Source organism: Vanacampus margaritifer, chromosome 13, assembly GCF_051991255.1.
Source record: "Vanacampus margaritifer isolate UIUO_Vmar chromosome 13, RoL_Vmar_1.0, whole genome shotgun sequence".
Lineage (NCBI taxonomy): Eukaryota > Metazoa > Chordata > Actinopteri > Syngnathiformes > Syngnathidae > Vanacampus > Vanacampus margaritifer.
Window position 1 is genome coordinate 7,847,680 of NC_135444.1, and position 21,800 is coordinate 7,869,479.

The window sequence follows — 21,800 nt, forward strand, 5'->3', positions numbered from 1 at the left end:
GACAGACCCCTGTTCAGTATCAAAACATGTTTTCCAAGTTGTTGTTTTTTCCTGGGAGGGCTAGAGCAGGGTCTGATGCTACTCTACACTAATGAGGCAGAAACGCCATTAGATGACAGTAATGCACAATTTATGATTTGAGAGCAGCTGGGTTGTGACTGTATACAATGGAGTCATAAGGACATCCTGTGTGTGCCCTATCGGGGTGGGTACAACTGCTACTACTACTCTTAATGATCCGGCACTTTAATGTTGTGCATATATTAGTTTCTTAAACAACTGCAACAACATGCAAAAATAGATAAAAACAATAATTTACAGTAAAATAATTTTTTTAACAAATCTTTTTTTTTTTTACCTTTTGGCCGTAATTTATTGTTACCATAGCCCTGAGCAACTGTGATATCAGTTTCAGTCAACAGCAAGTGGCAAAATGGCCGCCCCCTGAGATGGATAAAATAAGGTGGATTTTGCTGATTAGCTCATATTCCACGAACACAATATTAATCATATTGCTGTGTTTAGACCAGTGGGGGCCAATGCAACCTATTGCTGTTAAGAAAAAATTGGGTTAACATGCAGAAGGTAGAATCTGTTTTTGCATAAATAATGATGATTTAAAAAAAAAAAAAGGTCTAAAGCGCAATACGGATAAATTAGTATTCAATTGACCTGCCATTCATGCTTTTTGAATGTGGGAGGAAACTGGAGTACCCGGAGATAACCCATACAGGCACTGTAAGACCATGTTAACTCCATAAAGGAAGGCTGAAGCCCAGATTCAAACCAGCAACCTCTGCACTGTGAGGCGGATATGCTAACCATGATTGCAAATAGACAATTTATCGCAGACGGGCACGTTTGGAGCGGTGGGAGACACGGTGCGGCCAAAATCCGCATATTCGGCTTCAGGGATGGACTACATCACACACAACTGTCTGTTGTCACCTGGAGTGCAACAACACGGGCAGCCACTTACCCCCGTATAAACTTCAAAGTAATGTGAGAGAGAGGATGGCATTCTCCTGCTTGGGTGTTTGCGTTGTGGTATTTTTCACTTCAATATTGCATCAGTGGAGTGCCTTGTTTTAAAATAATGACAATACATCGCCACATGAGGGCAGCATAAGACATAAAAGATGCGCAACATCTCACATGCAGCCCTACTTCTTGTACGAAGAAAATGATCATCTGTCTTGTAAGATTTTTCTTAATATGACCACTGTGATTTTTGTTTATTTGTATTTCCTTGCAGGTTTCTTCCCTGGTAGTTCCCAAGGGTGTGATGCTTTCCTTCGCCACAAGATGACTTTGATATCTCCATCAATCCTGAAGAAATACAGCATTCCCTTTGACAGGGTGAGCAGCAGCTTCCAAAATAGGAAACTGACATTCATCTTATTTATCACATTCTTTGTTGAAGTTTTCTGTACAGTTACACCCCCCCCCCCTTCAGAAGAGAGGTTCTTTGTTTCAGTGGGGCAAATAAATTGTTGTTTGCCAACTCCTATCTTATCTCACAGCCTTAGGACTGGGCAGTTCAAATGTAGCATAAATCTAGCAATATAACAAATTTCCCATCTGAGAAACGGCAACATGCCAGTGGAGGGGGAATCAACAAATTTCATGAATTAGCAAAAATGAATTTGTAAAAAATGTCTTGTACTCAAGAAATTGGAAGTTAAATTATCATCTCTATATGATTTAATTGACTTGGGTAGATACTAACATTGTAGTCAAATTGTTGCGTATGACGTCTTCTAAATACATTTTCTTTTGTGTGGACAGGTAACTCAGAATGAAGGTGAATTCATGATCACGTTTCCTTATGGCTACCACGCTGGCTTCAACCATGGCTTCAACTGTGCTGAATCCACAAACTTTGCCACTCTGCGTTGGGTTGACTATGGCAAAACAGCTACTCAGGTAAGATGATTCAGATAATATTGCACTATTTAGTTGTACCATATGAAAACATTAACATAATGCATACCTTGATAAGATTTTATTGTGCAGATGATTGTTTTGATCCAAGATGTGTGCCATACATACATACTGTTCTGCAGCCTAATGAAACGGAATCACCCTGAACAGCACGGACTAAACCAATAATATTCTGTGAAATGATTCAAACGATGTCATACATACCTGTGTATTGGATGTGATTAATGAAGAGCAATTTACAGTGGTACTTGGACATTTGAGCACCCCCAAATTACACACATTTTTCTAAGGTTACAAAGTTGCCCTAAATGTGACTTAGAAGCCAGCTTCAGATATGCGGCTGCAAACCCACACCACATCCAAGCATACCAGAAACTGTGAACCATATGCTTTAAGCAATGCCTGAACTCTGATACTTTGAACACACATTTCTGATGATGAAATCAATGAGCAAAGACTGAATGAAAATCCAACATGGTTACTAGCCGAAGAGGGACAGTAGTGAATGACGTTGTTGTTGCGGGAAAAACTTGATGACTGAAGAGTGACGTTGCTCACCAAGACGACGTCACGCAAATAGTCGAATTTGATTGGGCCGTCCTGTTTTTGGACTGAGCCGAATCGCTGTCTATGGCCGCCTGTCTTTTTTAAGTAAGTGGGGGTGGCTTGCCAGGCTAGCATCAGATTCCCATGCTAACTCCTTTGTTGTGCGTACTTGACGCTGTAAGTAATTACTAAGTTCTCTATAGTTCTGTGTGCGATTTGCCAATTCTACAGTTACCCATGTAAAATACCCCATTTCTGCCTTTATTGTACGTTCCACCGCTTGTTTCGGTCGCCATTATTCACGAGCCTGTAGTTGCCGTTTGCCTATGACATTTAGGTGGCTGTAGTTGGAAGCCTGTTAACATCAACATTCAACAGCACCGTGTTCTGTCATCATTGTGGTTTGTGGTGATTAAAGATATTCAACCAAACCTCCGGATTCGCTGCAGTCTTCCTGACCGAAGACTTAGGCCAGATGAGTGTAAACCCAGCATACAATAATATTCCACAGTTTGTTTTCAACAACCAATTTGCTATTCAGTTTGCGTCACTACTCAGCTTGTGCATATTCACACGTTCATGGGTGAGCTGGAACAGATCCTAGTTGAATTTGGGCCATTGATCAATTTGAGGAAAACAAATTGAAGAGATGATTTTAACCTTCCGTCTGAACAGCAAACTTGGATTCACAATAAGCTGTTTGTGTGTGTGTGTGTGTCATTGAAAATGACAAAAGAACAAAATATAGTACTCTACCGTGTTTGTACTGTTCAGCAGCAGTATGACATCCAGTTCATAATCAAACCAATGGCGTTTCTTCACTCATATTATGGGAAAGGTGAACTGGGCTATTAGTAATAATCAAAATTGCACTGCGGAGGCTCATAAAACATGTTACAGGCTCTAAAGGCTGCCTTTGCTACATTGAACTCCTGTATTTCAAATCTGACTTGAAGCTATTTTAATTTGCAGTTTCCGAATTAAAATTGTCCCTGAGATCACCTCCATAGAACCATATGGTCTTGAGGGAAAACTGTACTCTTCCTTTGTGTTGTACCTTTTTTCACTCACTAAGTTGAAAGGTTGTAGTCTCTTTCTGCTTGTACTCTAGTATACTGTACATTTCAGTCTCAATTGTAGAATAGATCAGATTTGTGTGGTTAGTTGACAGGCTGTGGCATTAATTTAGATACACTGAAAATTTAATTTGTGTCAAATAATTTGAAATCCAGTGTCAAACCAGACTGCTATCCACCAAACTCAAGTAACCCATGTCTGAAAAGGAGGCCAATTGTTTGGAATTGTTGAGTTTTTGTATAGCCAGTGATAGATCATGCTCATGCGTTGGGGAGCAGAAAGAGAGGCATTTAATAATCTTATTTGAAGTGTCATCTAAATGATAGAAACAATGTTCATTGGTCTCTGCCTTCATCACATAGTGTTCCATCATCATCTGCAAGACAACATATATTAATGTTTGTGCCAGTCAAGTGGTGTCCAAATTCAATGTAGGTTGGATATTGTTTTGGTGGGTACAGCAGCACATTCTGTTGTTCAGTAATTGAACACAAGGCCCTCCACACAGCTCAGGAAATGATACAACTTGAATGTAAATACAGCAAGCCTTTTGATATTACTCTGTTGAACAGCAAGACATTTATATACAGTATTCTGGAGATGTAGCATTTGTGAGAGGAGATAACTTGATTTTTCACAATTTTGAAGCCTTGTTGTATGTCCTTGCCAACCGATTATTATTATTATTATTATTATTATTATCATTATTTTTTCAATCAATCAAATTTGGCAGAGTGGTGTGTGTAAATTGACTTGTTTCTTATGGAGGACCAAAACTAAAGATACGGTAAATATATAAATAAATAAATAAATAAATAAATGTGAAAATAAAAACATAAATAAAATGAATCCATCCATTTACTGCCACTTATCCGGGGTCTGATCGCGGGGGCAGCAGCTTTAGGAGGGAAACCCAGACTTCCCCCTCCCCAGCCACTTCAACCAGCTCCTCCAGCGGGATCCCAAGGCGTTCTAAGGCCAACTGAGACATAGTCTCTCCAGCGTGTTCTGGGTCGTCCCCGGGGCCTTCCGCCGGTGGGACATGCCCGGAACACCTGTCCAGGAGGCATCCGAACCAGATGCCCGAGCCACCTCGACTGGCTCCTCTCAATGTGGAGGAGATATATAAAATATAATTCAAAAAATAAATACAAAAAATAAATGGAAATAAAAACAACAAAATACACATATATTAGGGGTGTAACTCTCTCCATTCAAGACAATTCGATACACATTTTGATAAGTGGGGTGCGATCCAATACAGAGGCGGTTCGATTTTAAAGGATCTTTGTGCAGTTTGTTACTTTTTTACTCGCAACTGCCACCTCTGGCCCAAAGCACAACTGCAGCATCTGTGTCAGGCTCGTTCATGGTGTGCGTGCGAGTTGAAGAGATGACTTCAAATGAGGTAAGAAAAACTCCGCCCCTCCCCTCCTCAAGCAAACTGGAGTGTGAGGGTTTGCACACTCTACTATAAAGGGAAGATAAAATATTATTTCTACCTCCTCCTGCATCACTCCGCTGTATATATGAGATGGTAAAAATAATGAGCCCCGACCACTGACTTATAAAAGTCTGTGGCCCTGAAATACTCGACCAATAAGAACCATACGTATTTACTTTTGCAAACACAGCATTGTGACATTGTATCCTCTTCTGCGCATGCGGGTCACTTTGGTCACGCATTACGTCCACACAGCAGACGGACTGAAGCCGCAATTAATAGGTAATGTGAACGCTTACTCAAAAAAATCGGATTTCTCCCAAAAATCGTAATTGAGCATTAAGAACCAGCAGTGTGAACGTAGCCTTAGAGTCAAGGAAATGCAGTTTCAACAACTCGCTTGTGAATAATATTCTCATTCATCTAGGATATTTCATTCTCATGGCATTGAATCGATCGCAACTGGATTGTTTTGGTTGTTTTATAAAGCAGTTTTGAGCAGCTGTATCAGCAACATAAAACCGATTTATAACGTCTTGACCGGGCCATCAGCCGGTTCAGGCTATTTTTAGACCGATTCATTATCCGTGTGCCGGTGCACTCGCATCGTTAAACTCAAAACCGGATTTCCGGTTCAAATCGTTTTTTGTTACACCCCTAATATATATCTATAAATAAATAAAGTAAAAATAGATACAAAAATAATAAATGAGATTTAAAATAATAATAATAAATGTAAAAATTTTTTTAATTATATATATATATATATATATATATATATATATATATATATACGCTTTGCTCTCACATTTATTTATTTCATGTTGCAGACTCCCTGTCGGCACGAAATTGTATTCAAATGAGGGGGTGGTTCTAAACGCGTCTTGGGTTGAACTCAATGGTCACGTGAGCAGGTCTGCGAACAAGGAAGTTCCGCTCGGCTTGCATGGAGAGCTCCAGCAATGTCACCACAACTTGCGACTTGAGTTGGTCGAAGAGTCGAGCAAGTTGTGGTAACGGTGTGACTAATGTTGCTCGACAATACTTTCTAAAGTGGTTGGTTCATCTGTTTGTTTGTTGTTTTTCCCCCTCCGTTATTTAGTGTACCTGCCGTAAGGATATGGTGAAGATCTCCATGGATGTTTTTGTGCGCTGCCTCCAACCGGATCGTTATGAATTGTGGAAGCAGGGAAAAGACATCTTAACGTTGGACCACAGTCGGATCACAGAGCTCAGCAGTCCAGAATTGGAGCGCTGGAGAGAGCATCGTGTCACGTACAGAGCTAACCTTCTGCGGAGGTAAGTCTCATCATCCGTGACCCTAAAAGGGTCTTGTTGCACAGAAAAGACAAGTTGTCTGCATATGTGGTTTGACTTTCTCGTCACTGTCCTAGGGCCATGCAGAAAATGAAGCAGTTCCGCCGTCTGAAGTTGGAGGAGGTGAAGGTGCTGGCAGAAGAGGGCATTGAGTTAAATGCTGCTGAATACCAGCGTCAAGTAGAAGAGCGGGAAGCCCAGCGGAAGCAGGAGAGAGAGGAGCGTCTTGCCAGAGAGGCCATGATGACTCTTGAGGCTATGGAGCGTAGGGAAGCAGAAGAAGCTGCCTCAAGAGCGACGGAAACGTCAACTCAAGAATGTAAGGAGTTGGAGAGTTAAGAGCTTGACCTTTTTTTTTCTTCATGCAAAGATTTGAATAAGCCTATGTTTTTTCCTCCATTGATCTTTGCCAGATCCAGAGGCCCAGCAGCAGCAGAGCATGACTGAGAATATGACAGAAGATGATCAGATAAAGCCGAAAATGACCGCCATCACTGGATTTCAAGAAGCTTTTGAACAGTTTGCTGCATCACGGTTTGTCATCTCAGATGACACAGAAGAAATAAGTTGCAACCAGGTATTTTACATTTTCAAAATATATTATCATATAGATTCTAGTACACAAGTACCTTTTCACATGTGATAGCTTGTGTTTTGTTCTATATGAAACTGAAAACTGTTTATTTGCCAGGCAAGCTACTCCAACAAGAAGGTGACAACAGAGGTTAAGAAGAGCAGACGTCATCCGCTTACCAAACCACCCATGCGGTCTCCTTTGACCGTTGTCAAGCAAGAGCCGACAGATTCTAAAGGTATCATCATGCCGTTGATTTGATTTTTGTTTATTTTTGACTGTTTCTCTTAGAGGGAGTCAGAATGCAACTTTGCCCTTGATTACTAAAGCCACCTCCATTTATTTGTTTCATCTTTGATTTTTCGCTATAAACTTTGTCCTATCCACTACACTACAGCATTAGAAATTAAGAGGATGTTTTCTCCCCATTATTGATCAAGAGCAAGAAAAACAAACTAGACTGCATCTCCCTTTATTGTTAATAAATTTAAAACCTTATGACCGTTCTTTTTTTTGTTTTGGTATCCTGACTGACAGTTATCGATCTAGGGATCATGACCTCCAACTAACTGCTTTCAAAGTCACTTAAAATCTGAGATTAGAGACCCAACCAGAGGCTTGTCCTTCAGAAACAGTGGATGGACGTCAACGAAAAACAGAAAATGTTAAGTGGAAGAAAAGTCTTATTAAATGGAAACCTGAGAGATCTTTTTGTGTGCTGTTCAGAGCTGACAAATTGTCTGGATCAGTAGCTTCAGGAGATTCACTGAAAAATTTATTCTCAACCCAATGGGAGCATTTTGTTGAAGCCTCTGCTATTTGTGTCCTTCAAGCAATTATACCTCAAGTGCGTGCTGTCCCCTACTCCCAAACAATGCTTTTCTTGCTGAATGCTCGCTGCTCGACATCATTTTTGGGCATCTGATAAATTCTTATACATTTTCTCTGAATGAAAATGCAATGCAGTTGTTTAATAATTAACTGACAAGTTTCAGATTCTAAACTTTGTCACATTCATTTATCATCAGAGATTTCTTCGCCCATGACACTTGAAAGCAGCATGGAGAAACAGGAGCACCTCTGGCAGACTCGCTCCCGCAACTTCTTGGCTGAGAAGTCCTTCAATTCCGCCGTGTCAATATTTCAGCCATACTGTGCTGTCTGCTCCCTCTTCTGTTCATATAAAAAGGTACCTCCACACACCGCATGATTTTACATATTAAGTTGCCAAACACTGGTATTAGCCTTTACTATGGTTACTAAAGCATAGAAAATGGTGTGTGTTTTTTTTATCTTGCCACCAGTCACTCTGAAGAACACAGAAGTAACTGAAATACTGAATTTTGAATTCTGATACGCGATACGTACTTACAGCTATGAATGGTCTACTTACTACCTCTGCAATTCTTTTTCTCACTTTGGGAGCGAATACCATTTCACCCAGTGTTGACAGCTGCTGGCAACGGAAATTGTTGTCACAGAGCCCACAGAGTCGGCTTGCAAATCTTAATTAATTCACATTCCACAAAGGCAATATTAACCAGAACACTATGTTGAGACTACTGGGGGCACATGGAACACATTATTGCAAACCATATTTTAGATGACTCCTGCTTTAAACCCAGTTGCACACGCTTCCAAATTTTAAGTTAGAAATTAGTTTATGGTTCAATACTCAGCCCGCTACTGCACGGTCACCAATCCATACAAATACAGTTTATTCAGTATATATATTGTGTTTTCCAGCAGTATTTAACTCATTCAAACCCCAAAACGGCCAGCAGGTGGCAGCAGAGTATAAGAGATCGCCATGGCCATGTTGCAACAAGCTCTTTTTGTCCGTTTTTTCACCAGGAATGTGAATATTGACGAAACTTAATGATAATTGCTGCAAAACGGAAATGGATACAAATATACTTTATTTTCCTGATGAAAGAAGAGACTCTAATCTTTCTTTTGGTGTAGTTTCCATGTTTTTAATAGCAATAGAACACAATATTCTGTGGGCCTTACAAAATCCAGTAAAACGGCCAGGGGCAAAGGGTGTCGTGTCAGTAAAAAATAGCTGGAAGTGAATGAGTTAATTTACTACGTACATTCAAGCGATGTATGTAGCGGCAGGTCACAGAATGGGTGATCGAGGAAGCCCTTCAAAAGGTTAACACTCTTCTTTGTAAAAATCAAATCGTGCTAGTTAGAGATTCAGACTCTGCTTTTTATCTTGTTCAAACTATTACTTAAGGGAAGCCTGACGTGCAAGAAATATGTGGCATGCTGTAAAACGGCTTGATCAATTTAAGTGGATCATTGCATCCAAGACAGTAAGCCATTTTCAACACTTCAGATTGGCAATTAATTTGTAGAAATAACACCCGTGTAGAATGACCAATAGTATGGATTTTTGGAGAAAATACAAATTAAGTGTGATATTTGAGCAAGTCAATAGCATCAGTTTATATTGTCTTTCTATCTGTCTTTTCAGCCACACAGTGAGCCCATCAATACAAATGACGGCCAGCGCACTACCCCATGTCATGGAAGTCGAACTCGCCCAATAATCCCTGAGATGTGCTTTAGTGTTGGGACAGGCAGTGCCGAGCCTCCCCCCACGAGCAACTACATTGGGGAAGATGGAACCAGTGTCTTGTTATGTTGCTCCTCATGCAGCATGCAGGTTCATGCTAGTAAGTACTAAAATTAAATAAAATTGAACCTGGGGGCGGCGGGGCTGGTTATGCAACACTTTTATTACCTTGTTTCTTAGTTGTTGTATGAAGTGGGCATTCAGCTAAATAACATTACTTTTCTCTATTAAAGGTTGTTATGGCGTTAACCCGGACCCAGACACCCCAAAATGGACATGCTCCAGATGTGCGGCAGGTGCATGGACAGTGGTATGTGGCACATTCTTCCACAAAACCCACATAAACACCAATGTATGAAATATTAGCTGATCTGAATTAATCCATATTTCTGTCTTGTCAATGTATTGTACTTTTTAGGAGTGTTGCCTCTGCAACTTGCGGGGAGGAGCTCTAAAGGTTACCGTTGACAACAGGTATGTTACGGTCAGCCACATGGTAAAAACACATACAGTATTAAAAATAAATAAATTGTCACCCAAACCACTATGCAATTGAAAGTGTAAGGTCCAAGTGAGTCCTTTACGGTAAAAGAAAATATATTTTTTTGCATTTCATAGGAAATAATGTTAATTGTAATAAAATGTTTCAAGGTCCAACTGTAAAAAACCTTTCACAATTTAAACTTGTCATTTGTTAGCCATTGGATCTTTTAGTTCTTTTAATTTTAAATGGGTAATGGGATGCAAGCTATATCAAATTATTTGGCATCTGTTGTTGGAGAGCCTCACTATTGTATGACCAGACGTAATTGTTATTTTATTGCTGTGTCTGCTCTTGAATCAGGTGGGCCCATATTATCTGTACCATTGCTGTAGCCGAAGCTCGTTTCATCAATGTCACTGAGAGGGAGCCAGTGGATGTCGGTGCTGTTCCAGAATCACGGAAAAATCTGGTAAATGAATGCAAAAACAGAGAAAATCAAGCAAGATCATATGAAACGAGCAGGGGAGGGTAGAATCTTCCTGTATAATGTAAACTGGTTCCCTGAACTCATTGCTCACTGCAGCCGTCTGATTTCTTTATTTCGTTTCATCTTCTCCTTTCTTATTTAGGAGAGTGTATGCCCACTCTGTAAACTGTAGCATTGTTCTATGACCCTGTATCCATCCATACATGCATCAGGTTACCATTAGTAGATGGGTTAGTGTGGTCTTTTTCCAAAATGAAAAAGAGCTGGGATAAAATGGATGTGCTTAGGGATAACAAATACTCAAAACCAAGTAATTTGGCTCGACACTAAATTAACTGCATTGATCCTAAAGGTGGGGATAGTTTCCCAATTGCTATTGTATCTTCGAACATAACTCGTCTCCTTTCCTTCTACCTTCCTTCTCACTTAAATTCTGCTTCTTCTCCACTCATTCAATCCCACTACACAGGCAACGACTTTGCACACTGCTGCATAATCACAAATAATGTCACCTCGCTCCTTTTTATCATTCTGTGAATAATCTTATCAAAGACACATCGGGTGACATTTACTTCCGAGTGCTGTCAAAGCAGGTTTTCCCCAACTTGTCTTATAAGATCAAGAAAGATAAGAAAGGGCTCTGTTGTAATGATTAGGAAGACTGGGCTGATCAAACGTGAGCGTGTAACTTGAAAACCCATTTTGATTTCACAATATTCAGCAACTTGCAATACTCTCTACATTTGAACATTGACGTTTTGCTATTTGTCCTGATCTACAGTAGTGCTACTTTTGTGTATATATATCCAGATAGAAGATTTAAGAAGGCATCTATGTAAACTAGTGATATTTTTATTATGCTGGATGGCAAAAATTGTTTTGTTCTTCTAATGTTAGCAGCGCTTCCTGTTTACCACCTGTGTCGTGCCCGGTTGAAATGAGTGTGTGCTGTATAGCAAGGAGCAGCATTCAGAGATTCACCAGGAAACTTTATGAATGAATGTGCAATATTTATTCTGACACCTCATTATAGATATGTGTATTGTACAGAGGTCCACAAGCATATATTTCTATATCAGCTTTTTATTATTATTATTTTTTTTAATAAGTAGCACAACCCTACAAAATACATGTTATGTTACAGTTGTGGGTAGGTACTGAAAATGGTGAATTCACAACTAAAAGGTACATTTGATAGTTTACAGCATTTTATACTCCTACCATCATCTCAAACCTGCCCATTTATTTATTTTGATATGACTATTGTGCAACTATATTTATATTCGCTTGGTGTCAAGCAACATCAAATTTGCAGAATATATAATGAGGGACACATGGAGAAAAATCTTACCACAAAATCCTCTGGGATATTACCTTCTGCACAAATACAAAATAATGAATGAAATTAAATTATGAACCATATTTCTCAGTTTTGAGCCATGCGCCCTGCTGCCCACTTTTTAATTTTTCCAAAAACTTAAGATACAAAAAAAAAGAGGAATTGCCAAATGTGAGTGTGTAAGGAACGAGGAGGAAAATGAATATTCTTTTAGAAATGATGGGGTCACATCGCAACGATTCAAGTCAATTTCTAATTGAAAGGCATGACAGTATGTTGTAACATAATGATTGTGAAACCTAAGGGTATTAAATAGGCTGTATTGAAAACATAACCCTGTATGACCTGACACATTTCCCCTCAGGTACATATTTTATCCTGGTTACATGCTGGCGTTTCATTTTTCTGTTTGGCTTTCTGGTTAAACGTGGATTGGGGTACAAATAAAGCTGCATGTCTGTTGAGCTGAAGTGAGACGGGTAAAAAGCATCGAAGGCACTGAAAGATTCTGGTGATTGGAAAATGTGCCTGGAATAGGGACTCATTACAGGTAGACTCGAATTGCCGCTAAAGCCAGAATTGTGGTAGACTTGGGGTGGGTTTAACACTCACAATGGTGGGGGGGAAATGAAGCAATTTGTGGAATGGATGCTCTCCAAGGAGTGTTTGCAAACTTGTGCAAGAGCTGTGATGGGGCAAGTGATGCAAGTCTCCCAAAAGGATGTCGAGAAGGGAAAACTTACCCTACTTTGAAATCACATAGTGGCAGTTACAAATCCTCCCAAAATGTTTAATAGATATTGTATGTTTTTCTTTTGTCCTCATAATAGTTGTGCGTGTTCTGCTATGGCAAGAGTGACGTTAAAAACCGTGGTGCGTGCATCCAGTGTTCAGAGGAGAACTGCGCAACATCCTTCCACGTCACCTGCGCCCAAATTGCTGGTGTTGTCATGACTCCAGCCGACTGGCCCTACGTTGTGTCCGTCAAATGTCACAAGCATAAAAAAGTGGCTATGAAGGTAAGTTGAATCAAGAGCAACAGTTTGCCTCTAAACTCAATGTAAAATATGAACCTTGTGGAGCTCACAGGAAGCTACAGTGGATATAAAGTCTCCGTAGTACATGCTTCTCCTGTTGAAATTTGAGGTTTGGTTTGGTTTTGGTTTTGTTTGTTTTTTGGGGGGGATTCTATTGAATAAGCGTCACTTATTTGTTTTGTTTTGTTGTTGTTTTGGGGGGGTGGGGGGAGATTCAATTGAATAGGCATCACTTATTTGTTTGTTTGTTTTTTGTTATGGTCCTCCACTGTATATGGCTTCTAACATTAAAAAAATATTTACAGTGCTCAATTTGTAGTCAACTTTATCCAAAAGTAGTTGAGATATAAAACGATGAATTGTCTGGAAAATACCTTTCACATGACTAAAGAAACATAACTTTTTAGAAACTGCAACCTCATAAGAGGACTCTATAAGCGGAATCATCAGGCAAGCAAACAGACTTTTCTTAGAAATCAAATTACTGGGACCCACTTCTTAAAAAGTGCAATTCCAATCTTTGATCATAAAGAGGGCATCAAATATGGTGTCTACCTTACCAAGAAGTGGATGTCCCTCCAAAATTGATGAAAAGAGAAAAATGGTCAGGGATGCTGCCAGGAGGTTGATGGGAGCTACAGCAATTTCTGGCAAGCTAATTGTTTCAGTACATGTGATAACAATTTCCCAACTTCTTCATATGTCTGGGATATGGGGGGACAAAAGAAATTATGCTTTGCTGCTGTTTTTCTTGAGTTGGTCAGTCAAGACAAGATGGAGAGAAGTAGGAACAGTTCTAAGTATCAGTCAGGGTTAGCACAAAACATTCAAACTTCTCTCTAAAATGACAAAAAATAAAATAAAATGTCCTGAAAACCTTCCAGAACAGATCAGCTTTATTTTGAATCAATTTAAGTCACTTCAAATGGCTGCAGGTGTGTGCTGAATCCCATTTGACATATATATGATGTATAAATGTGATGAGCCATGATAATGGTGGAAAAAGTTTTTAAATGGTTTGTTGGTCTCATTTTTTATATACAGTAACAACTCTTGACATTTGAGCAGGTGTATGAAGACTACATAGACAAAATTGTTTGTATCCTTCTGTGTAAGAAGGAAAATCCAACAATGGTCACTAGAAATTACTTATTTGAAATGATATTTGAGGTCCTTTTTATTGGGTTTGCAAGATAATTTGGGTTATTGGTGTTCGATACCGCTTTTTTTTTTTCAGACCGATATCGATACTTAAATGTTGAGTAGTTGGTACCGATACCACTACTACATAAAATTCCCCCCCAAAAATGACAAATTTAAAGAAAGCCCTATACTATATATTCAAATATAGTATTTTTCCTAAAAATAAAAGAAATTAATGACAATTTTCAGTTCCTCTAATTTCTAGATCTTGATCGTTAAACAGCCACAAGATACCGATACTGGTATTGGCCTCTGTCACAAGTACCGATACCTTAGAATAAGGCTGTTAATGGCACCGACACCCAGTATCGGTACTCGCCCATCCCTAGTTAGAAATGCCTAGGATGCCTTTTTCAAGTTATTGTATTTGGTCAAAAATTCTATGGAGAGAAGATGGCTGGATTTCTTAATAATATGTAAATAAGCTTTGCTCTCATTCGTTCTTTCATTTGAATATGGAAAATTAGATTTTCTCTGATTGTGGTAGTACGCAATATCTCGGAATCTTGTGACGGCAAAGCGTTCATAACGTCACGTTTTGAGCCCTCAATGTGTCATTGTGAAGCAGAAATCAGCAAGCAAACACCAACTACAATTGAATGTTGAAGAAATGTTTTGTTTGACCATGAATGACTTAAATATTTGTGTATTTAATGCTGTGGTTTTTTTTTTTTTTTGCAGCCACGGACACCAGCCAAAACCCTCTCAAGCCATACCCTGGGTAAAAGGGTAATTGGCCGCAACTCTGACAGCTGGTATTACCATTGTACCATCATTGGCATGGCAACGCAAACCTTCTACGAGGTCAACTTTGACGACGGATCATATTGTGACAACATATACCCGGAGAATGTAACAGTGAGTGCCTTACACACAAGGGTAGTTTTAGATCATAGGATCAAACGGAAGTTTCCAGAAAGAATGTAGACTTGTGTAGTAAGTGCAAAATAAAATGGCATACAATGGAGTTAAAAAGCATAACACTGTGCTGCGGACTTGTTAGTGAAGTGTGAGCGATTCAGTTCTATTGAAGATGACCCCTTATTGATCTCTTTTCTCCCTCAGAGTCATGACTGCCTAAGTAAGGGTCCTCCTGACGTGGGGGAGTTGATCGTGGTCAGCACCATTGATGGTCAAGACCTCAATGCTTCCTTTATCAAGCAACACACCCACAAGCTCTACCAGGTAAATAAGAACGAGCATGTAATCTTCATAATACTGTCCTTGAAAATGTGATGGCCCACATTTGGGGGAAAACATGAAGTAATGCCATCAGATGAATTACACTTAACTATGATCTGCAGGTTGAGTTTCAGGACAAAAGTCAGCTGTTGCTAAAACAATCCGAGATCCATCTGCTGGACCACGAACTGCCCAAGAGGGTCCGGACACGTCTTGTGAGTATTTCTCCAGTGGCCGTTGTTTGTTTCAACTTAAAGTGGTAGTCGACCTTAAACACTTTTTGACCATGATATATGTGATCTCACATTCTGATTAATAATACATTTGTGGAATATGAGTTATGAATCAAAATCCAGCCATATTTATCCATCTCAGGGAGCGGCCGTTTTGTTACTTGCTGTCGACTGAAGATGATATCACAGTTGCTCAGGTCTCAGGCAACGACCAATCACAGCTCCCCTGTTTTCTGTAGCTGTACTGTAATTGGCTGTTACCTGAGACCTGAGCAACTGTGATGTCATCTTCAGTTGACCGCAAGTGGCCAAATGGCCGCCCCCTGAGATGGATAAATATGGCTGGATTTTGCTTCATAACTCCTATTCCACTAACACAATATCAACCAGAATACCCAGTGCCCACCTATCAAGCGTGATGGAGATGTGGTTAAATTGGACTCCCTTGTCCGCCGGGCAGCTCGGAGGCAGATGCCAAGAGGCTTGTGGTGACATTGGATTTAAACCAGAGTGAATCACGATGGACCGCCTCAAGCATGCTCATATGGATATCAATGTGCCACCGATTTAGAGCAGTGCGTTTAAACAAAAACTGTTTTTATTTTTTTTTTTGGGGGGGGGGGGGGGATTTTTTCTCATTGATGTTTGTTTAAATACATTCAAATCATTCTGTAATAGTTGATGACTTGAAAATTATGCTGAGTCTCATTTGCATAGACAATCAAAATCAGAGAAAAACATAATTTGCATAATTTATAACAAAAGTTAAGTAACCCATTCCGTGCCTGATTAAAGAAGGGGCGGGGCCATATGGGGCCTCCCGACCTTTCCTCTAGTTTCTCTATGAGTTTAAACTTGAACAAGAGGTCGAGATAATACAAGGATGGATGCATTGTATCCTAAATTCTGTACGGTTGTTTGTTTTAGGCCATCCCGACATCCCAGGAGGAGACGCCCTCAGCCGATGGAGCTGATGGAGCCGGAGCGGCCAAGCGTCGTTGCCTCCCGTCCACCTCAACCCCGCGCACAAATGCCGCACCCTCCACGTCCACCTCGCGCCTCATTCCGACAAAATCTTCACTCCAGCCAAGCACCCCCGTAGCAACACCAACGGCAATGCAGTTCAGCATGACGAGTAAACTGCCGGCCTCCCAATTTCTGTCCTCCATGAGTGCAATATCAACTGCGCTGTCCGCATCCGCCAGCGTTACTCCGATGGACACGAGCGGCACCTTGTCCCACGTTTTGACGGAGTTGAACTTGGCATCGGACCTGACACTAATGCCCCCGTCTGCCCCTTCCCAGTGCCAGTTGAACTCTGATCCCCTTTTGTCGGCGCAGTCCCCCGCGCCACTGCCGCCCCCGCCCCAACCTCCACTCACGCAGAACATGTCGGACGGTTACATGCCGAGCAGCGGCTACGTCTCCTACATGGAGACCCTCCTGCATTCACATTTCCCCCAGGACGAGGGGCCGGGAACTATGTTTTAGACAACAGCTCCTCTCCTCTATTATATCTATCACCAATGAGGTGGGTGCTAATGGAGGGAAGGTGGTGCGAGTGCTGCAGTTACTGGACACACAAATGCGTTGCACCAGCGCGCAGACACGAAAGCACTCAAATGCACGCAACTTTTTTGACCTGATATGATTGCAGTGGCGTTTTTGCAGCAGCAATCTTTTCTAGTTTTGTTGTTGGTGTTGTGGCAGTTTTTCAGCAGTTATTTTTGTATTATTTTGGACGATTTCTGTGCTTCTGGGTGGTATCAACTCAGTACCTCGTTGCAATGATACATTAATGGAAGGCTCGCGTTATTGGTGTCAGGAAGCTAATAGTTAATTTTTTAGGGTTCATCTTGTACAGAAGTGGGGTTTTTTTCTACAAATAACCAGCAACATATATCTATTTTTCAGTCGAGCCATGTGTGGCTTTGAAACTAAAGTCACTCACACAGAATGTTCATCGACAGAACATTTTCAAAACTCAAGTGTTTTTTCCTGCAAGAGGTAATGGGGCAGTGGGTTCCAATGTATTATTGTTAAAGTCAGTATTTAAATGTCTTAGATAATGAATGAATTGTAATAGGAAACATACGGAGATATTCAATTCACGGAATGCATTGTGAACCTGTAACAGTAGTAAAAAAAAAAATATATATATGTATTTCAATTGTTTAATGGCCATTTGTTAACTCCCAGTTTCACTTACAAAACATGTCTCAGGGTTCCTATATTCACAAAATCAGTATAGTGGAGGGTTTTGTACTGCTAAATAAAGAATTAGTCACGCATCCTCTAGTGATCTATTTGCTCAAATAGTCCGTTAAAATCACGTGTAGTGTATTTGTTGTATAAACAGGAACCCAAAGGTATGATGATGGTCAAAAGTGCAATGTCAAACCTGTTGTATGATTATAGTATGTATCTTTTCTAGTTCATCTTCTGAATTAATGTTGCAACATGGCCATTTAATTTTTTTTGAAGGCTTTTCTGGGCACATCACTCTACAGCCTACATGTTTGTTTTCTACAGCCGTTTGTGCTGCAGAGATCTTCAACTACTGATGGACTTATTTTTCCACCTTCACCTTGTACATAGCACAGGTCTTGCGTATTGTGATATGAAATCTGTAAATGTCAAACATAAACACGCCACCCACCCATCATAACTGAGAACATGTTTGGTTTTGTGTCCTAATGAAATGAAATGAAACCATGAGATAAAACCCCTTATTTCATAGGGATTAAAGTGGCTTGCTTGTCGCCAGTTTGTCTGTCTGTCTGTCTATATGGTGTACCTTTGTCAAATTGGCTTGGATAAGACCCAAGAAAGGAAATGGGTTTAATACAGTGGAGCTTAATAATAATTATTCAAATGCAATAAAGCTAGTTAAACTGGCTTAACATTTTTTTCATCGAAAAAATGTGAGCTGCAAATAAAATAGATAACTTGAGGCAACATGACCATTTTGTTACTTTGGATGCCACAAAAATGACAAAATGTAACTTGTGGCTGTTCCGAGTGAATAACATGAACATCAAATATTAGTTGCATACAAAATTTATTTGTACCATGCTTATTAGTAAAAAAAATAAAAATAATAATAATTCTGCTCACATGTAAATGTAAACGGGTTATCTTGAACGTTTCAGAAACCGGATTTTTGACCTTAACCCAAATATTGACTGCATGTTAACGTAGTCACAGAACAATCTGGGTACTTTAACCCTAAGGACTCTTAGCATTACCAAAGTAATGATAAACATCTGCTTCACATTTTTCAGTTTTGTACATTTAGAAAGAATATGCATGTCCCTCTATGTGTTTCTCTTATGGAATAATTGTGTTATTCTGTTAACATGTCACTCACATTTAAGAGCTTGATTATCTAGGTCAAGGCCATACCTTAAAATGTCCAAAAAGAGCAAAAAATGTTCCACCAAAAAAAGTCTGAAGATTTATTTAAAAAATGGCAGAAAGGAAGAAAAAAAAACTAAGCATAAAATCCCCCCAAAACAAAATAAAATTAAATTGATTTGGAATTGCAAAAAAAAATAAAAAGTTATAAGAAAAGGCAGAAAAGCAAAACATTAAAAAAGTAACTATACAAAAAGAAGAAACCCCCAAAATTACCATAAACTATTGCCAAATATGTCAGAAAATTGGTAGCAAAAAATAAATAAAACAGAAAATAATATCAATGGCAGAAAATAGCCATAAAATATCCAAAAAAGGAAGAGAGGCAAAAAGTTACAATACATCCATACGTTTTCATTTCCAGACAAATTTTTTATTTTTTATTTAGCCAAAATGGCCCTTTTGACAGCAAATGTTGCTGATGTAGATGCTACTCTTGCTGGTTCTACTCGTTAGACAACCTTGCGGTGAAACACTTTGTGCTGCATCTGTATAAAAGTTGTAATATTTACTAAATATACTAAACAAAGAATCAAAAGTCATTCATTTTGCCTGGAAAAAAAAGAGTTCACTGAGAAGCAAAGTGTGCTGGATGTTGTAACATAATTCACTTTGACTAGATGACGTTAAGAGCTCATACATTTGGAAGAAGCCCAATAAGGAAAACATGGAGGAAGGTCATGAACACTCACGCACACACACAAACTTGTACTTATATAATTGTGAGGACATCCATAGACATATTGCATTTCCTAGCCCCTTCACCTAACCCCAACCATCAAAAATGATTGCCTACCTCTATTCCTTACCCTAACCTCAACCATAACCCAATTCAAACCTAAATTCTAAAACCAAGTCTTGACCCTCAAAAATAGGTCTTGAGTAGTAAGGACCGGCCAAAATGTCCTCACTTCACAAAAACGTCCTCAATCTGTTGGTTAAAAACGTATTTTGGTCTTCACAATGTCTTATGTACAAGCACACACACGCACACACACACACAAATGCTTTTCTTTGCCTGCTTGTGTCTGTGCATATGCCAAGACAGCTTTGCCCTCGCCGGCTCAGGGTGGCCATTAACATTCTGAGGGGCCTGCAGTGTCTTTGCCGAGTAGCTGGGGATGTGCCAGCTTGGCAATTACTTTAACCGTTCCCACAGTTTGATTTCTCTCTCAGCAGCGCCTGGCCAGAGGCAACACTAAAGAGATGCCTGTGCAAAAGGAGGACTCCAAAGGATAAAAATTTACATTAACCCAACTGGACTTGGACTTGGTTTTCGCTGAGCGCAATGAGAGCATCAACTTTCAGGGGATGGGAAGACTGTGCTCGCCTTGTGATTGGCTGACAACCGTTCCATTAAGGACTAATGGATCAATGAATAAGGTATTCTACATGGATACTATTTGTTATTTACTTAGCTTCAGCATGTTAACCTTTGAGTAAGTTACTCTATTCTAAGAGAGTATGCCTTAAATACAGTACAAAACACCTGCGAGGTCCATGTTGTGATTTTGTCCTTGACACGAGCGCTGAGCTCTCACTCCTACGTGCTGAATGTTTCGCAGAAAAATGCTGCGGGATATGATTACAGTTGGAAGTGGCAATTATGTTGATGAGCTGCTTGATATGACAGGCTCCATTATAGCCTTAAGATCTTATTACATATCTGGCGAGTAAATCACATCACTGAAACAGCGTTACCTAGTCAACCTGTCAACAACGACCCTCCTATGAAGGGAGACGGAGTGACGTGCGCAACCTGTTGAATGTTGCATTTAAACATCAAGTGACCATCTGTGGAAAACTATCATCTGAATTGAACAAGTTAATTGGCCTGCTGTCTCTATACTTGGATGGATTAAATTATTCATGCATGTCCTTGAGGACCTTGGACACAAAATAATGTCAGCAGGGGGGGTGACTTCTTCTGGGAACTACTTGAGCTTCAAATGTAGAAATATCTCGCTTTATACAGCTTGGACAAAGGACACTTTAAAAAAGTATCCTTCATCATTATGAATGTTTAAAAAAAAAAAAATTCCAAGCAGATTTTTTCCCCACCAGATCCAGCAGATGGTACTGTTTTTCTTTATGATGTATTATGCAGTATATGGCATTTAGAGGAGTGATTTAGAGCAGGGAAGTACAGACCTGCCTTCTCCCGCACTTCCAGATGGATCCCAAAGCCTTCCCAGCATATCCTGGATTATCCCCAGGGCACGGGGGCACACCTTATTTTTTTGTGATGGTGGAAAGGTAGAGCGTCCGGTCAATCGAGAGCTTTACCTGTCGACTCAAATGAAGACCCCATGAAGGTCAAACTACTACACTTGGGGCAGGGTTTCAACTCCAAGTCTTGAGTTCTGTTGTAAATGTCATTCATCTTTCAACAAAAAAAAACAATTAAACGCCCCTGTTAAAAAAAAGAAAAGAAAAGAAAAGAAAAGAAAAGAAAAGGAAAGCCAGGCGATGCTTTCTGGAGATTTCTGGAGATTCTTGAGATTTGAATGATACCCAACATTTTAACTCATTCACTGCCATTGATGGCTATAGACGTCAAAAATTCATTTGAACTATTTTTATTAGTTTTAACATTTTTTTCAGTTAAGTTGTGAAGTCATGCAATTAATTGCGATTAAAAAATGTAATCACTTGACGCTCCTAATTTTTAATAATCTTTTCTTTTAAATTCCTAATTTCTAAATAATCCTGCGATTTAAATTTGTAATTGTAATTAACTCATTCACTGCCACTGATGGCTATTGACGTCAAAAATTCATTTGAACTATTTTTATTAGTTTAACATTTTATTTCTACTTTTGCTAACAAGTTTAGGAAAACCTATATTTTTTTTATTGTACATTTAGAACAGATATAAAATTTGTGATTAATTGTGAGTTAACTAGTGAAGTCATGCGATTAATTACAACGC

General features: G+C 39.6%; 1 protein-coding gene across 1 annotated transcript in view; it reads left to right on the top strand.

The window, feature by feature from the left end:
• The window catches only part of kdm4b (lysine (K)-specific demethylase 4B), a 33,198-nt gene extending 14,985 nt beyond the window's left edge, over positions 1-18,213 (top strand). The window contains exons 7-22 of the mRNA XM_077583517.1: positions 1,256-1,359; positions 1,789-1,926; positions 6,114-6,310; positions 6,406-6,647; positions 6,742-6,905; positions 7,020-7,140; positions 7,931-8,091; positions 9,385-9,586; positions 9,720-9,796; positions 9,905-9,960; positions 10,331-10,439; positions 12,627-12,815; positions 14,718-14,894; positions 15,102-15,221; positions 15,341-15,433; positions 16,379-18,213. Coding sequence (XP_077439643.1) covers positions 1,256-1,359; positions 1,789-1,926; positions 6,114-6,310; positions 6,406-6,647; positions 6,742-6,905; positions 7,020-7,140; positions 7,931-8,091; positions 9,385-9,586; positions 9,720-9,796; positions 9,905-9,960; positions 10,331-10,439; positions 12,627-12,815; positions 14,718-14,894; positions 15,102-15,221; positions 15,341-15,433; positions 16,379-16,942 — 2,714 coding nt within the window. The 3' untranslated portion in view covers positions 16,943-18,213. The remainder of the gene's footprint in view (positions 1-1,255; positions 1,360-1,788; positions 1,927-6,113; positions 6,311-6,405; positions 6,648-6,741; positions 6,906-7,019; positions 7,141-7,930; positions 8,092-9,384; positions 9,587-9,719; positions 9,797-9,904; positions 9,961-10,330; positions 10,440-12,626; positions 12,816-14,717; positions 14,895-15,101; positions 15,222-15,340; positions 15,434-16,378) is intronic.
• Positions 18,214-21,800: the final 3,587 nt, after the last annotated feature.